The sequence below is a fragment of the Apostichopus japonicus genome, chromosome 14 (assembly GCF_037975245.1).
Source record: "Apostichopus japonicus isolate 1M-3 chromosome 14, ASM3797524v1, whole genome shotgun sequence".
Taxonomy (NCBI): Eukaryota; Metazoa; Echinodermata; class Holothuroidea; order Aspidochirotida; family Stichopodidae; genus Apostichopus; species Apostichopus japonicus.
This window is the reverse complement of record NC_092574.1, coordinates 9,341,558-9,359,843: the sequence shown is the minus strand read 5'-3', so window position 1 is coordinate 9,359,843 and position 18,286 is coordinate 9,341,558. Positions and strand designations below refer to the sequence as shown.

Genomic DNA, 18,286 nt, shown 5'->3' with positions numbered 1-18,286 from the left:
TGCTGTTTAAATTAGTACATATAAACCAATATGAGAGTTGAGCATTATATCCTTTCCCTGTGTTGTGACCTGGCTGATTTTACCATATTTTTCTTATCCCTCAAGATTTGGATGTTTTGTTTCTCTCTTTCACAGATAAAAAACTTTAGCAGTCCCATTGTCATTCCACCGCATGAGACAGACAGTAGCCTCTCTCTGGCTTTCACACCTAGTGACACCCTGACATCGTTGTCTACGATGCTCAGACTGGGAACCAATGCATCACTCTTTACCATACCTGTGCATGCATATACTGGCAAATTAAAGGTAAGCATTACTACAAATTTGTATACTCAAAGAGGCTTTTTTATCCATTCCCCCCCTTTCTTGTTTTGCCCCAGGGCAACTGATATACACAGGAGGTGAGAGGTACATTGAATAGGTATATAATACATCTAAAGAATTTGGTTACGGTTTGTGGCCACCACAATTGGAACAGTTCGAGATTTAAGTTCACCGTTCTTGTCAGGGTTTAAAAGGTAAAGATATGTTTAACATTGAAATGAACAATTGTGTCCTTTGGATGTCTGCCAAGTATTGGGGGAGTCAGATTTCAGGGTTTATTTCCAATTTTAAGTTTAGTACCATTCATTGTGTTTAATCTTTTTGTTATGTTGGATAGTTGCATTTGAATACCAATCATACTTTTTTGATCTTTTGAATTTTTGTTTTATGGCAAACAATGAAGACCACCAGACTTCTTTTAATGGAAGTATTCAATATCACATATTTAGTTTTTTTTGTACTTGTTGATATTGTTGTTTAATCCCTATATTGGAAAGATTCAGCAGTTAATAATTATTAACAGTCTGGCCTGAAGCCATCGTAATGTTTTTTTTTTCAAATTGCTTCTCTTAAAATCATAACTGACATTTTCTTCAATACCAATAATTTGAAACAACATAAACTGTAGAAAACATGACCTGCACTAGAAACAATACATTTTTTGTTGTTGCTTAGATCAAAATGCTGTGTAGGAACACCATAGTATTGCAATTATCTTACCATTGTGTAATTACAGAAAGAGATGAACACTAAGATTGCATCTCTTAACCTCTTTCATGTTTTCTGGCTGTTACTATTTTTGTTTTGTAGTTCTTTATGTACGGTCAAGAAATACAGGACAAGATCAACTTAGGTACTGCTGGCCTTCAGGATAGTCGAGTGGTCATGATGTTAGCTGTTAACGATAACCCTGTGGAGGTGAGTACTTATCATAATAGGGAAAAACTTGTTGCATTGTAAGACCCAAAAGTTCCCTCTCTCTCAAGAAAAAAAGAGAGAAGAAAAAAGAAAAAAAAAAAGATTATTAAATCCAGACTTGAGGAACTTGAAGATGTATTGAGGTAAATCGGTTAATGCTTAACATTACTTAACGACAGTGCGTTTTACTCTGTCAAATGTTTGAATCCTTTCCAAGATAATTACAACTTTCAAGACTTTGCACAACACACATTTGCATGCATGTACACAAATTCTAACCATGTGTGTACAGATCCAAAAATATGCACAATGGATACATAAAAAACTGATTAAGCTAAATTTAGATGAGGTAACCAGTAATGGCTGTTCCTGTTTTTGCTACAATTGTGTGGTTGTATCTTTGTGCAAGTATTGGTACATTAGTGTAGAACGATCGGTGCATAAGTGGTGCATTGGTGTATTAGTGGTGAATTGTTGTATAAGGCTTGGTGTATAAGTGGTGCATTGTTGTTTAAGGATCAGTGTATAAGTGGTGCATTGGCGTATAAGGTTTCCTGTATAAGGATTGGTGTTTAAGTAGTGTGTTGTGTAAAAGTATAGTGTATCAGTGGTGAATTGGTGTATAAGGATCGGTGTATATATGGTGCAATGTTTTGTAAGGATTGGTATATGAGTGGTGCATTGCTGTATATGGATCGGTGTATAAGCGGTGCATTTTGTATAAGGATCAGTGCGTACGTGGTGCATTGCTGTATAAGGATTGGTGTTTAAATAGTATATTGTGTATATGGATCCGTGTATAAGTGGCGTATTGGTTTATAAGGACTGTTATATAAGTGGTGCATTGGTGGTGTATAAGGCTAGGTGTTTAAGTATTGTGTTGTGTATATGGAATGATGTATAAGTGGTGAATTGGTGTATAAGTGGTGCATTGTGTTGTACAAGGATCAGTGTTTGAGTGGTGCATCAGTGTACAAGGATCTGTGTACAAGTAGAGTATCATGTGTCGGTATTCTATTGGTGTAATAATTTTGTGATATTAATAGTGCATTGTTGTATCATCTGTCCTACAACTTCAGTGGCTGATTTTGATTGTTTTGACTGCTAGACCGTTTGCCATTCAGTTCTGTGTACAACCGTGTGGATTTTTTCTTGATTGCTCGACAGGTTCCTGTTACGGTAATGAGGTGCACTCTACCAGACTGTGAAGTAGTCATTGTGGAGGTGAAAGAAGGAAACACAACCTATTTAGGGGACGAGTTTCTGGAAGCAGATTACCCTCCAGTCCGTTACAGTAGAGTAAGTTTAATCAATACCCTCTCTGCGAGCTATTGTTGTATTGCTTCTGTTGTGTTGCAGCTCCCTGTGGTTTTTAACTCTGGCTGCTAGCATTCTTATGAGTCATACAGTTATGTATATTAAGTTATGTAGTCACTTTTTCAAAAATAGCTCTGATTCGTCTTTGTTGCCCCACCCCTATTCTGTTACTCTTATGTATCTTATGTATGTATCTATGTATTGTCCCCAATCCTGTTCGAAGCGGGTGTCACCCTCTTCCTCTGTTTCCTGTGGTCTCCCCTTCCCCTCCCCCTGTTGTTACTCTCGTACATTTGCCCTTCCCACACTTGCCCCTTCTCATAACCCATCTTCATCACTCTTCCACCAAGAGCAAAAGCACCAGAATGAGGTTAAAATAGAAGCAAAAACAAATGAAAAAGTAGTGAATTCCATAAAATACATTCATGGAAAAATTCAGAAAAGTTTTTCTTTCATTTGGTATCTATTGCATATTGAATGTACTTTTGTTGAAGTTAAATCTCCCACTTCCCCCCCCCCCCCCTCTCTTCAATAGATCACAATTCCTGCACACCACTATGCCCTTATGCTGCTACGACTGAAGACGCCAGAGGACGAAGGACTTTACAGCGGAGTTGTCCATCTAGAGACACAGTACCATATAGAGCAGTACGAAGCAATATTAAAGGCGGTTGAGGGATATGTTACCATCAAGCCGGAGAAAGTGGTATTCGTTTCGGCGTATCCGGTAAGAATACACACACACCTCATTCTCAGAGGTTTGCTATCAGTATGTCCTTTGTGCAAAACAGACTTTTTTTAACTAGTTCCATTTGTTGGTTGCAGAACTCTAGAAGCATTTCTCCCCGGAAAGGATTTGTTAGCCCTAAAGGGCAAGCAAAGAAATTATTGTCTAAGTTTAGGATCGTCCACAGACTCAGGGCTAAGATCACTCAGTTGATAAAGCAGAGAACTTGTAATTCTTAAGTCACACTTTCGAATCCTTTTCCAGCAAAGATTTCTTTGCTTTTGTAAATTTGTGTTTTTTTGTTGGTACTGTTGTGTTCTATGACCTTGCTCCCCAAACCTATTCGGGTGACTTTGCTAGCCATATTGTGACTACCCTGAACCTCGAGTCATAAATCTCTGAGGCCTAAAATCACCCCAAAATATGTATTTACTCTCTGGTGATTGATGCTTATTTACTGATCTGATTGATATTGATTGATTGATGGATTGATTGATTGACTGAAAGTCAGTAAACAACAACACACATACACAGATTTATTAAAACTTGATAAGACAAACCACTGCTTGACACTGAGGAAGTTTGAGCTCAGATTTCATCAGAGATATCATTAACCAATTAAACGTCTCTTGCTTTTTGACGACCCAGCTCATGACCCACCGTGAATGCTTGGCAACCCATTTTTATGTAGTTTGGGGGAAATGTGGTTCTAAAAGAAGGAGCATGGCAGAATGTTCATTTTTTAATTTCATTCTCATGGTATGTTTTTCTACACGTTCTCCCTCTTCCAGGGCTTAGTGCAGACACAAAGTATCACTCTACACAACAGCTTTAGCCACAAAATGACAGTGGAAAGTTTAAAGTCTCAACCACCGGATGAACAGTTCTACTTCAAGCCTCCGAAAAAATCCGTCAGCCTCGAGATTGAAGCCTCAAAGAAGTTAAAAGTAAGCTATGGTCCATGATTTCCATTCATTATGGTACCCATCTAACAGCAGTGGCCTGTGCCTGCGATGGAATGTACTACAACATTTGTCGAATTTTTAATTTTTTTTAATTTCTTGTCGTCAAAGAAAAATATCTCTGAAAAAAAATGCAGGAGAAATTGTGTCTTATTGACAATGTGGAAAGCTGTGATATCATTGGAATATTATAGCAAAACTAAAAAAAATATGTTATGGGTTAAACTAGTGGTGTGTAAGCTCAAGGATAGACATGATCTTAGGAAGTGAGACATGTTCATGTAATACTTACTGAAACAGAAATGACAAGGGAGTCAGCAAACACGATATATCATTGGTTAAGCATTAAGCAATGAATCATTACTAACAGAGAGGTAATAATTAATCCTCTCCTCGTCATTAATTTGAAGCAGACTTGGGTCGTATTGAGCTGGTCATCATTTTCCATCTGTTTCCTACAGTGAGTGAGGTGAACTGAAAGATGGCATTTTGCATTGAACTTGCCAGGTTTTGAAGCGTTCAAAAGAGAGATAATAAGGGTACCTGAAATTACACAAAGTTTGTCACTTTTTATGGAAACTGCATTGACGATGCTGAAATTAAGTTTATGGAATTTCACAGGTTTTGTAATTGAATCCATGAATCCTAATAAACTCAATGTTTTCTGGACACAAAATGGTCTCTTTTGCAGTAGACAATTTCATAAATCATTAACCCATTAGGATTAGGAAGTCAGCCACTAGCTAATTGGAAGCCATGTTGTTTTATGAGGGAGCATGGAGGAATGACAGCTAACTTTGCAGTCTTCTCTGTTCTATGAGGGGGTGCTGAGAATTATAAGGCATATGGCAATATCGTATCAGTCTCTTACAGGTACTGCATTTAGCTTCTTTCATGCATTCATGGTTCCTCTCGCTTCCTTCTACTTCAGATCGGTAAAATAGCTTTCGACGTTCGAAAACGATGTCAAGCTGACTGTTACGTGGGTCTGCCGACAAACACACAAGGTAATTTCAACATCCCGTAGGATTGCAGAATTTCAGAGATCTGTGTTTTAGATCGTATCAAAGGGAAATTTGAAACATTCAGTAAATGTCAGAAGATGTTTGTGGAAGCCGGGTTTTTTTTGAGAGAGAGATTTATGCCATCAACTGCAGATTGGATCAAAGCTGGAAGGGATGATGACATTAAGCAAAGTAGAAGCTGCTGTTAGTTACATTCAGTGATAGACTGTACAGCCCATGGCACTGTGACAACATAGTGAACGCTAAGTGTTCTTACAAAACTGTAAATTCCTGGAAAATGAATAATCAAAAGTATTCAAAGAAATGCTTTTTAAGAGGATAGAATCAGTGTTAATATCTGTGTGATGTCTTGGCATTTTCCTGTTAGCATTTGACTTACAAAACCGCTCTAGATATCTAATGTATTGTAAGGTCACTACTCCCCCTTTCTTGGTTTTTGCTGTGTGTTTGAGAAGAGGGGGGTGAATGTAAGGAACGGAAGGAGTCAATCTTGTATCAGAGGGATCTATAACAACCTTGTCATATTCTTCTCATTTTCTAATTGCTTTCTAAAATTTTGTTGTGTATTTTCCATCATGAACTCAAGAATTACAGAGTTTATCTTAAAGGGCTGTCTCTGAGGTCTTCGAGGTAATTCCTCTCTTCCCAGAAGGCCTCCTTTTTATTTAACTTGTCGTGTTGTTCCATCTCTTCTTCCGTTCACAAAAGAAAAAGGTGATTGAAAAATTGAATGAAATATTTGAATTTTCTCCTGCAGTAACTTTGCATGCTTCCTTTTTCTGCACCAATCTCTTTTCACACAGATGGACAGATGTGGCTGGCCTCTCTCAAGTCGGACGATAATCAAGAAGTTGATAGACTCTTTTATAATTTTAGGAGAAATAAGTGGATGGAACTGCAGGAGGCTGGTCAAGTCCAGTAAGCACCGATACATTTTTATTGGTTCACGAGTGTCACAAGTTTTAGCTCAAGAGTAAATGATGGTTAGGAGAAAAGAGGATGAGGGTGTTGGGGGGGGGGGGTGGGGAGTCCTTTGTAAAGTTCAATAGAAGTTGATATCAGCACAGGTCTGATGCTGTACAACTGGATGAGGACATCATGTAAAGTATTTTTTAGCCTAGTGACAGCTGTGGAGAGTGAAGAAAAAAATAAATAAAACACAGAGAGGCAGACATAGCAATAAAAAATCCTCTGTATATAGTGTTTGTGAAAAATGTTTTATGAGCATTCCATATTTTCACCATGTAGGGTCAACACCACCATGAGACTTGCCACAAACCTTGTCCGAGATGTGCCAATTTCTGTCAGCGCCGAGCTGACTTGGCCAAAGCTAACCTCTAAGGACATCGTCAAGTTTCCCATGACTCTGGTCGATAGTGGAGCGGTGAGTATTTTGCTATGGACGGTCGTTTGTTTTTTATCACCTGTACAAATTAAGCATTATAATGTAATTTTGAAGTGTCATTGGTATTTGATTGTACCAAGCATGACTTTTAATAGTGATTGCAAGAAGGTTGGAATGATGTGTTTATGGCTGTACTTTTTACCAAGTGTGTGTACCAAGTTCAGGCAAAAAATAAAGGAAGTTTATGTACAAAGTTTGTGGAGTATATAACTGTTGATGGTGTGAAGCCTTGGCGAATTCATATGTTTTCTTGGAAGAGGATTTTTTTGGTGGAAAAAAAAAATATGAAAAAGTTTGTTTGAAGGTATATTACTACAAGAAAGTGTTTTTTTTATAGTAAAGTACATTGTGGAAGTTGTAATATTTTACCTTCAGTTGCGCTTGTATTAGAAAATGAGACAGAGTTTATATTTGATATTTGCCGTCTTCCTTGGTATCAAGGACCTACTTGAGAGTGTATTTTGTGTTCTTTTCCCGTGCCCCTACAGAAGAGCATAGTGACCATCATGAATCCCACAGAATCCACCATTTTGCTACAGCTAGTACCGATCACTGCGTACAAGGAACCCTCAGCCATCCTGGATCTCTTCTCCGATAGGTCAGTTCAAAATCCATTGTTCAAACCAACGAGTTGCATCTTAGATACTTGATATATATTTCGCCACACCAAAGAAACAAATAGAAAGGAGGAAAGAAAAAAATGGTCATAAATATTATATTGATAGTTTTGATGTGCTAGTGTCATTATCGGTGGTTAAACCACAAGAAAGTAACAATTTTCTTACAAAAAAAAAAAAAGCCTCAATAACTTAGACTGGGTGTCCAAATATTTAACCAGATTTATGCAGGTTTTCTTTCCATAAAAGAGAACTCCACTTCTTGAATGGATGGACTACAACACGTTTGAAAACTGTATAGAATTGTTTCGAATAAAGTTGTATTTTCTAGAAAAAGATACTAATATGTGTCACTTTTTATTTTTTATTTATTTATTTTTCATTCTCAGGTTTAACCCAGAATCAATTGATTTAAAAGATCCCAACCCATTTTCAGTCAAAGATATTGGAAGAAAGGTAAGTGATGATGATTTGATGAGTTGTGAAGTCAGGCTACAAAAATACCATTTTGGATATTTTGATTGGGAAAATCCATTGGGGAAAATGTGATTATATTGACAGATTGTCAGTGCTTTCAACATATGAGAACCTATTTTGATAAAAATGAAAGCAGTTCAAATGACACTTTTGAAATTCATTGTTGTTTTGACAGGACTGTCGAGGTAATTGTGTCAAGTCTCATCTAGCCACAATCGAAGACACCTTTGGAGTCAAACCAGATCCATCGTTTGTTGCTATGTCTCTCAAACCCAAGCAGAATGCTACCGTTCATCTCAATTTTAGGCCTTACGATAACAAGGAACGGGTATCGCTGTTCGTTATCAGGTAAGATGGCGCCACTTTTATTTATTTATTGATTGACGATTTGGGTTAATAAAAGGAAAGTGAATGGGAGTGGGAGAGGAAGGAAAAGGGTAATGGGAGGGGAAGACAGGATTAGGATGGGGGAGAGAAGGGGAGGGGAGGGGTAGGGTTTTGTGTTATTTTGTACAGAAAACTGCAGAATTGATACTTACTGCTTTAATCAGACAATGCCAACACTGGAAAACTTGGTCATTTACTTCACCTTTATGATTCTTTCTTTCCTGTTAGAAATAACCTCTCAGTGGTTGATGGTTTCCTCGTTCAAGGTATGGGCGCCAAAGCAGAGCTGAAACTTAACAGCAAGCTACCTGGTGCCAACAGCAATATTGTCTTTGATATGAAAGTGCAACATTTAAACGATTGTAACAGTGAGTCTTTCTCCTTTTAACTGGAATAATTTGTATGCTTCTTCTATGCTTGATCTCTCTAAATATTATTTTTTTTTAACTCTTCTACATGTTATTATTATCAAACAAGTGTGTTTGTCATCAACAAATGAAAAATTGAACTTTCATTGGGGGAAAAAACTTCTTCTAACAATGTGGTTTTGGAAACAGAAGGAAACAGACAACACTCAAGCAATGACCTGAAGTTAATAAGAATCCAAAACTTGAATAGGCTTACCACTTCTCAAACAGACTTTTATGTATTACTGTGGTATGCTTGCTCTCTCTAAATATTCAAAGGTTTTTTGTTTGTTTTACTGTTCCACATGTTATTTTCGTCAACCAATTGTGTGTGTCATCAGCAAATAAAAATTTTACTTTTCATTGGGAAAGTAAAATATTGGTAACAATGTGGGTTGTGACGGCATAAAGAAGCAAGCAGACTACAACAAAACATTTTTTACAAGTTATTGCTGTATCTCCATTTTTGGTCCACATGTATGGCTGTTATTAACATCAGCCAGTGCATGGTTATATTTAACTACTATCGTTGCATGTTATGGACGTACCAATCCGACTCAAGGCAGTACGTGTTAAGTAAAAACAGCGAAACAATACGCAGTTGAAACAATAGCCCAGATGAGGAGAAATGTTATTGTGTGCAGTAGATAGATAAAACAGAAGAAATAAAAATATTGGTTAAATTGCCTCATAAAACTCTCAACGCCAAGACTTGAAGTGATGTTTAGGGTGAGCTGAGCTATGACTACTAACATTACTGGTCATGAGAAAATATGTACCTTATGGACAGTGACAAGGTATGCATTTGTATCAGATTTGACTGATATTTCATTTTTCTCCGTTTGTTTTTTTTCTTCTGAAGGATCTAGCCCCACGGCTAGGACTCCACCTCACTTCACTGTCAAGCGGACTCTGAACCTGAAGAATACTGGTCAGATAGCTTTACACGTTAACTCCTGGTACATCAACGGCCAGCAGTGTGAGGGTTACGGGTTCAGGGTGCTGCAATGTGAACCTCTGTTTGTTCAACCCAACAGTACGGCTAGACTGGATATTACGTAAGATGTCGTCACAACTCCTTTGTAGATTTATATTGTATCTCTTTCAAGGCATGAATTTTGACAAAGGGGAGATTGCATCGCTAAAATCATTTAAGAAAAGTCATCCCTGAGAGTAGGTTTTTTTTTGTGCTACAGTCAGGTAATACAGTTAATCTTTTGTGTTGTAGTCAATGTTACAGCCAGTGGTACACAGGTTAGGTGGGGAGAGGGTGGGGGTGGTGGGGGGCTTTTTAGGTTTACTTACCGACAACTTACTTCACAAACACCATTTTCAAAAAAAGAAAACAGCAGTGTCAGGATGTTATGTTTTATGTGTTTGATTGATGAAGACTGCCACCATCAGTTTAGAACCTTGTATTTCATGCAGTTTTGTAGAATCTGCCGCCTTAATTTCCGATCAGGAGACAAATTTAATTCTATGTATACATTATTCATAAGGTGATTGATTATTTAATTGACTGGTGGATCAATTTATTGAGATTGACAAGGTGTAACACAACCAAGACGCTGTTTGACCAACCAACGTATGATTTGCAATAACTTTTACAATTTTTTTTCCCGTGTCATTTGACAGGTTTTGTCCAGATTTTTCTCTGGCCAGGGTGGTTCGGACACTTCAGATCCAGTTGGCCAATAAGGAAATCTTAGAGTACAACCTGATCGCATCCCTGCCCCACCACTTACTCTCAATGTGCGCAGCCGCAGTGCCTCGACCCGCCTGGGAGTACCCCATGTACTTTGTCGTAGCCGCGGTCATGTGCTTTTTCCTGGTGGTCATATGTATGGTGGCCTACCTGGAAGCAGTGCATTTCATGGAGCCACTGCCTGCACAGACCGCCAGCAACAACAGCACCCCGGATGGTCAGACGTGGAAGAAGTTGGACCTGAGATCGATCGGGGATACCGGGAGAGGCAAATCTGGTCCGTCAGGTTCTGGAGAAGGTGGTGGGGCAGCTGCAGACAACAATAAAAAACAGAAAACAAGGTAAGGGTTACGGAACTTGAATTTGTTATCCGACATTGCAAATATTGATTGGGTCTGTAAACAGGAAAAAAGAACCTGGGGTTTCACACTGACCTGATTGTTGTTACATCATGTAACCTCAGTAACTGTACGCATGGTATGAGTGTGTGACCTATAGGCCAGTATGTACCATCAATGCATATAACTAGTGTGTGATCTATATCCTAGGTCGTATTATCAATCGATGTACCTAGTGTTTAGCCTATAGGCCAGTATGTACCATCAATGCATGAACCTATTGTGTAACCTATAGGCCAGTATGTATCATCAATACATGTACCTAGTGTGTAACCTATATGCCATTATGTATCATCAATACATGTACCTAGTGTGTAACCTATATGCCATTATGTACCATCAATGCATGTACCTAGTGTGTAACCTATAGGCCAGTATGAACCATCAATGCATATACCTAGTGTGAACTATAGGCCAGTGTGTGGCCCATAAGTCATTGTTTACCATCAATGCTTGTTTCTATTTTGATCAGGTTACTTGAATATTTAATCTCTTCTTTTCTTCGATAGTGTCCTGGGAAACTTAAGTAGCAAACTTTCATTAAGACAAAGGTCCTCCTCCCTAAACAACAATAAGCAGTTAGATCCTAGACACACAGAATCCAAAATAAACCTCCCTCGAGAGAAGATGAAAATCAACGACCTCCAAAACAGTACTAGCAATAATCGATCGACAGGAGCCGGTCGTAGTGAAAAGCAGACACCCTCATCGAATGAAACTTTAGTTAACCAGGAAACGAAGACTGGTAATCGTACCAAGAAGAAGCAGGCGGCAGAAGAGACAGAAGTACCCGATATCAAAGAAGACCAGATTCCGGAAGTCCAGCCACCGGAGGAACCCACACAGCTGGAAGAAAACGTCTCACCGGAACGCCCTCTAGAGTCGAAGAGCAAGAGCAAGCGTAAGGCCAAAGGAAACGTAGGGAAGCAGCAATCCTGGAAGGATTTCAAGAGCTCCCTCAAGACTTCACAAAATTACGAGACGAAAGAAACCAATGATAGCGACGATATCTCCTCGACAACGACGGAAGAGTCCACAGCCGACTCTGAACAAGCCGATAGAGGAAAACGCCAAGTGAGTATCGTATAGAGTACATAAAGGGGAAGAAACTTCATCCTTTCTGGGAGATAAAATGATGAGCAACATATTTGAATTTTGAAATTTTGAATTTAATTTCCAAGTAGTCTGCTTACTCATCTTAAAAGTATCTGACTGCATTTTAAAACCATGTTCATTTCCATTTACTTCAGTTACGTTACCAGTATAAATGTCCATGGGGACCCGATGAATTCATGTTAACAACACCCCCCCCTCCCCCCTCCAAAAAAAAGCTGTTCATGAGCCTTACCAGTGAATGGCTAGAAGAGCTACAGCCTTAGATTACTCATATGTGAAATAGGCTAGACAATGTACACTTGCCATGAACTGTGGTAGTTTGGACCGAGGGGTTTCCATTAACTTTTTCCATGGGTCAAAAAAACAGTGGTTGGAGGAAAGGGCCAGAGAGAACCAGAATCTCACTATTCCTAACTTCAGCTATATTCAGGGGTAGTCTTGTTAGGTACTAAAGTTACACACTATGTTATTACTACGTTCACCTTTCAGACTATGAATCAAATTGACGACATTCAGCTGTTGCCGACCAAGTCCCGACAGACCAGCAAGGGTAACGCTGCCGTGGACTCGGCAGATACCGAGGACAACAGCTTTGAAGACGTCAAGAGCCGATCATCGAGACGAAAGTACCTCCCAAAGACTGGTGACGTAAACAAACCAAGGTAAGAAGATTCTTAGACCTGCAGCAGCAGCAGCAGCAGCAGCAGAATTTGATGAGAAAAGATTAAGACCTGATATTCATGAAATAATATACAGCATGCAATATTTCACTCAGAATGTTTTACATCTTGCAATGAGCCGTGATCTTTTTGACCAGGGTATCGCCCTCTGTCACTTTGGAGATGGTTGTAGCAGACAAAACTAGTCAGAGGGACAACTAGAACAAATCCTAAAGGTTGGCCTAGATTAAATATATGGTTGCAAGGATTGATCAGAATCAGTAGGACGGTGACATCTTTGCTGCGTCTTTTGTAGTAATCTCCTTGATATTAGAATAACATCCAGTACCGTTAACTTACATTTGGAAGCAACAAGAGACACTTGTACCATGAATACCAGCTCAACATTAGCTTATAGTGAAAGGGAAGGCTCCTTATAACCATAAATGAACACTGTATTCCTTCGACCTCTATTGTTTTGACAGCATTGCAGGTAATATATGCTTTTAGAGTCTGTGAATAAAGTTTTTCTGAGTGGTGTTGAAAACTGTCATAACATGTCACGTCTTCTCTTCTCACATCAGTTCTTTGGAACTGCCGTACACCACTTCTCTGGAAGCCGGGCGTAAGAGGTACCACCCTGCCTCGCAACACCCAAGCTCCAAGGAACCAACCTCGCCTCATTCATTGGCAGCCAAAGCTGCTGCCAAGGCAACCAGAAATATCAAACTTAAGAGTAAGTCATGTTCTTAGTTCTCTGGTCGATTTTGACGGCTGATCATGAACTGCTTCGGCAAAGAGCCGGGGAAGGTTTAGTTGACCTGAAGAATGCTGTAGAGTGTTGTATCATATCGCTATTTCCTTGTTACCATGGCAACAGTCGGCATGGCTTGTGAGTCGCAGCTTAAGTATGTTAAGTGCTGCCTATATATATATATATATATATATATATGCATTTATTTGTGATATAATGAGTATTTACTTAGACAGAATGGTTGGCTGTGAAAAGCAAGCTGATGGTGGTCTTACCTTGATCGAGGACAATCGCAAGGGGGAATAAAGACGTGTTTACCGTCATATCATATGTGCACTCAATCTGCTGGGTTGAGGACCTGTCGATAGTTTTCACATGTTTTAGCTTACTGTTTTGATAGATCTAATTTGGCATTTCCCAGCCCCTCACCCCCCCATCCCATCACCCCCCATATCCCAAGCCCTGTATTGTCTTGTTTGTACTTTATATGGGCTGTCATGTCTTTTCATGGAACCAATACCTAAGCCTTGTGTGTGTCAAAGTGTAGGTTGCAATGTTGTTGTTGTTAATCATGTAATGTATTCTCTTTCCTTCTTGGTCTGAATTTTATAGGATTTGTGTTCCAGTTTGCCATTGTTTGTAAGCTACTGTTAGTATTAACATACTTACTCACATACTTGTAAACATACTTAGTTGCCCAGATAACTAAAGTTAATTTGCCCTCGTTTGATTATAGCTAAACCATCCGATAGCGACACGACCAGCACTGCGAGCAGCGAGAGAGAGAAGGACTCGCCGCCACCTCTGTGGGAGCTGCCACGGCCCATGCCACCGCACATTCCTCAACATCCCGTGGCCTTTACCCAGAAGGCTTCCTTGGTCCAGACACCGACCAGAAACCCCTTCATCGGTCAGAGTAACCCTGCGAGTGGTAGCGGAGCTAACGAAACGACCAAGAAGAGCGGCGGAGGAGGAGCAGAGAAAACCAACAGTTACAGCAGTGTGGTCTCCGGAAAGTCATCCGACGTGAAGAAGCCCAGACTCAGCAAGACCAACTCTACTCCTAACAGCAAGGTATCCGCATTCTCAGCCGTACAAGGTGAGTTCTGTCATTTATATATATATATAAGATAAGATCAACTTGATTAAACTCACTCAGCTTTTTACAAAACCACACATTTTCCAAAATGTTTAATTTCTGCTCAGTTCCGTAAAACTAACTCGTTAGCGAGAGCCCACAATACAAAGCTTTTCATATGTAATGTCTGATTAGTTTATATGCATCACGACAGTTGGGTTTTAGTTTAATAGTAGTTTGTCTAATCTGGTTCTCTCTTTCTCTGTGGCAGGAGTCGGAGGCAGTAAATCTAACATTGGACTGATGAGAGGCCGAACTTTGAAGAACCCTCGTGATCCGGATTCAGCTTCGGACACAAGCAGCGGAACGTCCAACAGCCCGACCAAGTAAGATTATTCTATACTCCACCTGTCTTTACCGCTTGGCACTGCCATTGTATGGAAACCAAAGACTTGAGTCATTTAGTCACAGTGAAAGTCTGTCTTTCACAGACAGAGTCCGTTAGTCACTATGAAAGGTTTCCTCTGTCTGAGTGAGATAGGCCATAATGAATTTTACTGTCAGATAGGATAATACCCAGTGAACTTTAACCTGATGGTGGTTAATACTCACAACCAGTGATCTTTACCACTGGCCCACAGCACTGGTGGTCACTCGAGTAATCACCATTCGTCAAACTCTCAAATTATAATGGTACTTTCTCTTTGGGAAAAGTTGTGGAAATAATGGGAAAAAATTAATCACTTTTGGACAATTATATTTAGCTGGATATGACTTGATGTTACATGAAGAACCAAATACAAAGAACAATTGTTAGTGTATGAATGGTTTGGTGAAGTCCTTCATTTTTGCTTCTGTTTTGATTTTCCTTTCCAAAGCTCTGGAATGTTTTCCAAGATAAAGCAAATGGATCAGGGCCCTGCAAGACTGAGAGCATCTTCCGGGCTGCAGCCGTCTTACGGATATTCCGCAGGTGAGTGGACGCTAGATTGGTTGCAGTTGTTGTTTGTTTTGTGGTTAAGTACCTGAAATTGCAGTTGTATTTGGTCAAAGGCCATGGAACAACAGTGTACATTCCTTTCAAGGCTTCATAGCTCTGTGGAAGCACATAACTAATTTGTAAGCATAGTTTTGGCTCAAACTTTTGTTTTTGTTGTTGTTGTTGTTAAATATGAAGTTTTTTGAAGCAAGTGTGTGTCCACTACTATTCAAAGACTTCTGAGAGTAAGCTTATTGCCTTTTCATGAACATTTCCATCTCTCTGGGGTGGGGGGAGGGTTGAGCGGGGGGCAAGGAAACAAGAACTTCATCTCTGGGAACTTCATTAAAGTGAATACATGAAAAACGTCGTACTGGGTACGGCTGGGGACAGGGGGGAGAGGGGTTGGGGTTGGGGGATGTTGGAGTGTATATTGAATATCCATATAGCTATCCATATATCTAAGACGTCCTAGGGTAGAAGCCAAATTGCAGTTTGCTTTTGTATTTGTCACAATCCACATTGCCATATTGTACTCTTATAGGAGATATAGCATGTTCTTAGTACACTGTTAGATGGTGATTTGATTTGATTATTCATCTATCTGTGCCATTATCTTCTGTATGGGTGCATTTTCACTTCTCATCACCCTTTTGTTTCTTTCCCCCCCCCCCCCCTCATTTCTCGGCAGATGACTTTGGAGTGGGTGTCTGGGAGCAAGGGCCAAAAGGAGATGCTTCGTCCCTATCCTATCCCCACCACCACGAGGCTCCTGGTAGTCGGTTCTCCTCAAGTGGAAGAGCAGGTAGGACCGCTGTGGATAAAATACATCGGACGGGTGAAGGGATGATAGAGCTGGGATGTTTGAGTAGATGGATGGTCGAGGAATAGGATTGTGTCTGTGAAGGAATAAGGATGGATGTCGGAGGGGAACTGGATTACTTTTTAAGATAATTTTAGGGGAGGGGGTGGAAAGTTTGATTCTTGAAGGTTCAATCGGTTTAGGGATCAGGGGGATTAGTGAAATGATAGAGGTGGAATTAGTGAAGGAATAAGGATGTATGTGGGAAGGGCATGGATTAATGACTGGGGAGGGGGAGGGGGGTGATATTAATGAAGGTTCAATTGGTGAAGATGTCAGGTGGATTGGTGTAGGGATAGAGATCATCTAGTTTAGAGAATGGATAGATCTGGATTGGTGAAGGAATGGATCGGATGAGACAAGGGATATGTGTGGTTAGTGAAGGGCTAGGATGGACATCTGTTGGGAGTATATTAATTCAAGCTCTTCAAGAATAGCAGGTTGCAACCATCGATCTGTTGCTATAGTGCTTTACCTTGGCTACTAGACTGATCAATGCAGTGACTCTGTGTCATCTATGTAAGTAGTGGTAAAGTGACCTAATACCCTCTCACATCTCAAAATCCCATTGATTCAGAATATTTTGTTGTTGTTGTTGACAGCTTTGAACTCCTTGGGAGGAGAGAACTGGAAGAACTTTCCTATTAGCAAAGCGCCAGGTTCAAACAGCCTGTGGAAGTCACCCCCTGGATTCCCTAACACCCCGATTCACCATTCGCCACCAAAGTGGTCTACCGGACCAGTGAACAACCCTCCAAGCTCCCAGCCGGTGAGTGCATCACAAGAATCACTTTGAGATCTCTCTCTGAAATTCTTTTCATGTTTTTCTATCAGTTGTTTCATTATCTGTACAAATGCAAAGAGAAAAGAAGATGTAAATCTGGTATTGGTATAAAATGCCAAAAATAGTTAACCTTGCAAAAATGGAACAACATTTAAGTAGTGGAGTCTAGTACATGAATGAAGCCTCTAAGGGGCAATAAATGACATACTTGGTTGCTTGAGAAGTTACCTGTCACTTTGTACTGAAAAATGTGAATTTTTACTTTCCTCATTCCTGGAAACTTCTGCACATATTCTATTGAAAACAAGCGTAATAGTTCCTGTCCTTGTGGAATCACTCTGATATAATGTGTTGGTGTTTGACTGTCTTGGATAGCAAAACAGATCATTATATCATCTGTTTTAGAAGTGATGAAAGTTTGTAGGAAGATAGGACTGTTTATATGGCCTCTTGTTAGATGTCATTCATGGCTCCGCTATTGTCTGTGTGAAAGGGACTTTAAATTTGTTTCCTCAGTTATCAGAAATGTTTAAAACAATGAATCAACCTCAACGAGTTGGTTCATACTGAGGAACCAACAGCATCTTCGATCTGAATTTCAAGGTTCACATCGTTGGACATTGAGCATATCGTTAAAGATGAAGGAACCATGAAATAGCAGGCAATAGCTGTCGTAACGTCAGCCGCATTCCAATCTAAACCTCTGATCGGACTATGGCATCGAACACATATCTTCTGTCCACAGGCTATCCGTTAACTTTTGACCCTGTTGCTAGGCAATACTTTTTGCAACAGATGCATCTATGCATTGTCTAATTTGCAGTGAAAGATTCTAGGTGGAAGTAGCTACGGTCGTCAAAGGGAGTAATTCACAAGCAATTTGACAGGAGATGGTTCAGCATGTCATCCATCTTGTTTTCTCTTTTCTCTCCTGTTCCTTATTTTTTGCTCTCAGAGCTTCTACACACCACCACAAGGAGCCTCCTCTTCTTCCATCTGGGATCACAATGGAAGCATCAACCCCCCTACAAGTCACATGGGGTCTCCGATGGGACCTATCCCATTGCCTCCCAGCAGCAGTGCCGCAAGCGCCAGCGACTGGAGCAACTCCAACAGCAGTCTGTTCCCTATGTGGAATTCACCAGACAACAGTGGAGGGTCCTTACTGGACAACAGCGGAGGATCCTTACTGGACAACAGCGGAGGGTCCTTACTGGACAACAGTGGTGGACTGGGTCTGACGACTCAGGCTAACAGAGTAAGGCATTTTGTTTTCTGTTTGAGGAGTATTAATAGTGCCTGGGGATAGATATCGATTGTAATTAACCCTTCTTAGAATGTGTTGTTGTTGTTGATCAATGATTGTTTGTGATCCAAGTTCTCAA

General features: G+C 40.0%; 1 protein-coding gene across 1 annotated transcript in view; it reads left to right on the top strand.

Annotated features, from left to right (window-relative positions):
• Positions 1 to 18,286, top strand: part of LOC139979912 (transmembrane protein 131-like) — a 63,893-nt gene that overhangs the window by 41,787 nt on the left and 3,820 nt on the right. Inside the window, exons 12-34 of the mRNA XM_071991132.1 lie at positions 136 to 306; positions 1,135 to 1,242; positions 2,410 to 2,541; positions 3,095 to 3,286; positions 4,078 to 4,233; positions 5,180 to 5,255; positions 6,077 to 6,191; positions 6,522 to 6,657; positions 7,167 to 7,276; positions 7,685 to 7,751; positions 7,948 to 8,120; positions 8,388 to 8,527; positions 9,429 to 9,624; positions 10,202 to 10,612; positions 11,179 to 11,743; positions 12,275 to 12,447; positions 13,029 to 13,180; positions 13,935 to 14,297; positions 14,548 to 14,662; positions 15,155 to 15,249; positions 15,947 to 16,060; positions 16,720 to 16,886; positions 17,857 to 18,159. Coding sequence (XP_071847233.1) covers positions 136 to 306; positions 1,135 to 1,242; positions 2,410 to 2,541; positions 3,095 to 3,286; positions 4,078 to 4,233; positions 5,180 to 5,255; positions 6,077 to 6,191; positions 6,522 to 6,657; positions 7,167 to 7,276; positions 7,685 to 7,751; positions 7,948 to 8,120; positions 8,388 to 8,527; positions 9,429 to 9,624; positions 10,202 to 10,612; positions 11,179 to 11,743; positions 12,275 to 12,447; positions 13,029 to 13,180; positions 13,935 to 14,297; positions 14,548 to 14,662; positions 15,155 to 15,249; positions 15,947 to 16,060; positions 16,720 to 16,886; positions 17,857 to 18,159 — 4,230 coding nt within the window. The remainder of the gene's footprint in view (positions 1 to 135; positions 307 to 1,134; positions 1,243 to 2,409; positions 2,542 to 3,094; positions 3,287 to 4,077; positions 4,234 to 5,179; positions 5,256 to 6,076; positions 6,192 to 6,521; positions 6,658 to 7,166; positions 7,277 to 7,684; positions 7,752 to 7,947; positions 8,121 to 8,387; positions 8,528 to 9,428; positions 9,625 to 10,201; positions 10,613 to 11,178; positions 11,744 to 12,274; positions 12,448 to 13,028; positions 13,181 to 13,934; positions 14,298 to 14,547; positions 14,663 to 15,154; positions 15,250 to 15,946; positions 16,061 to 16,719; positions 16,887 to 17,856; positions 18,160 to 18,286) is intronic.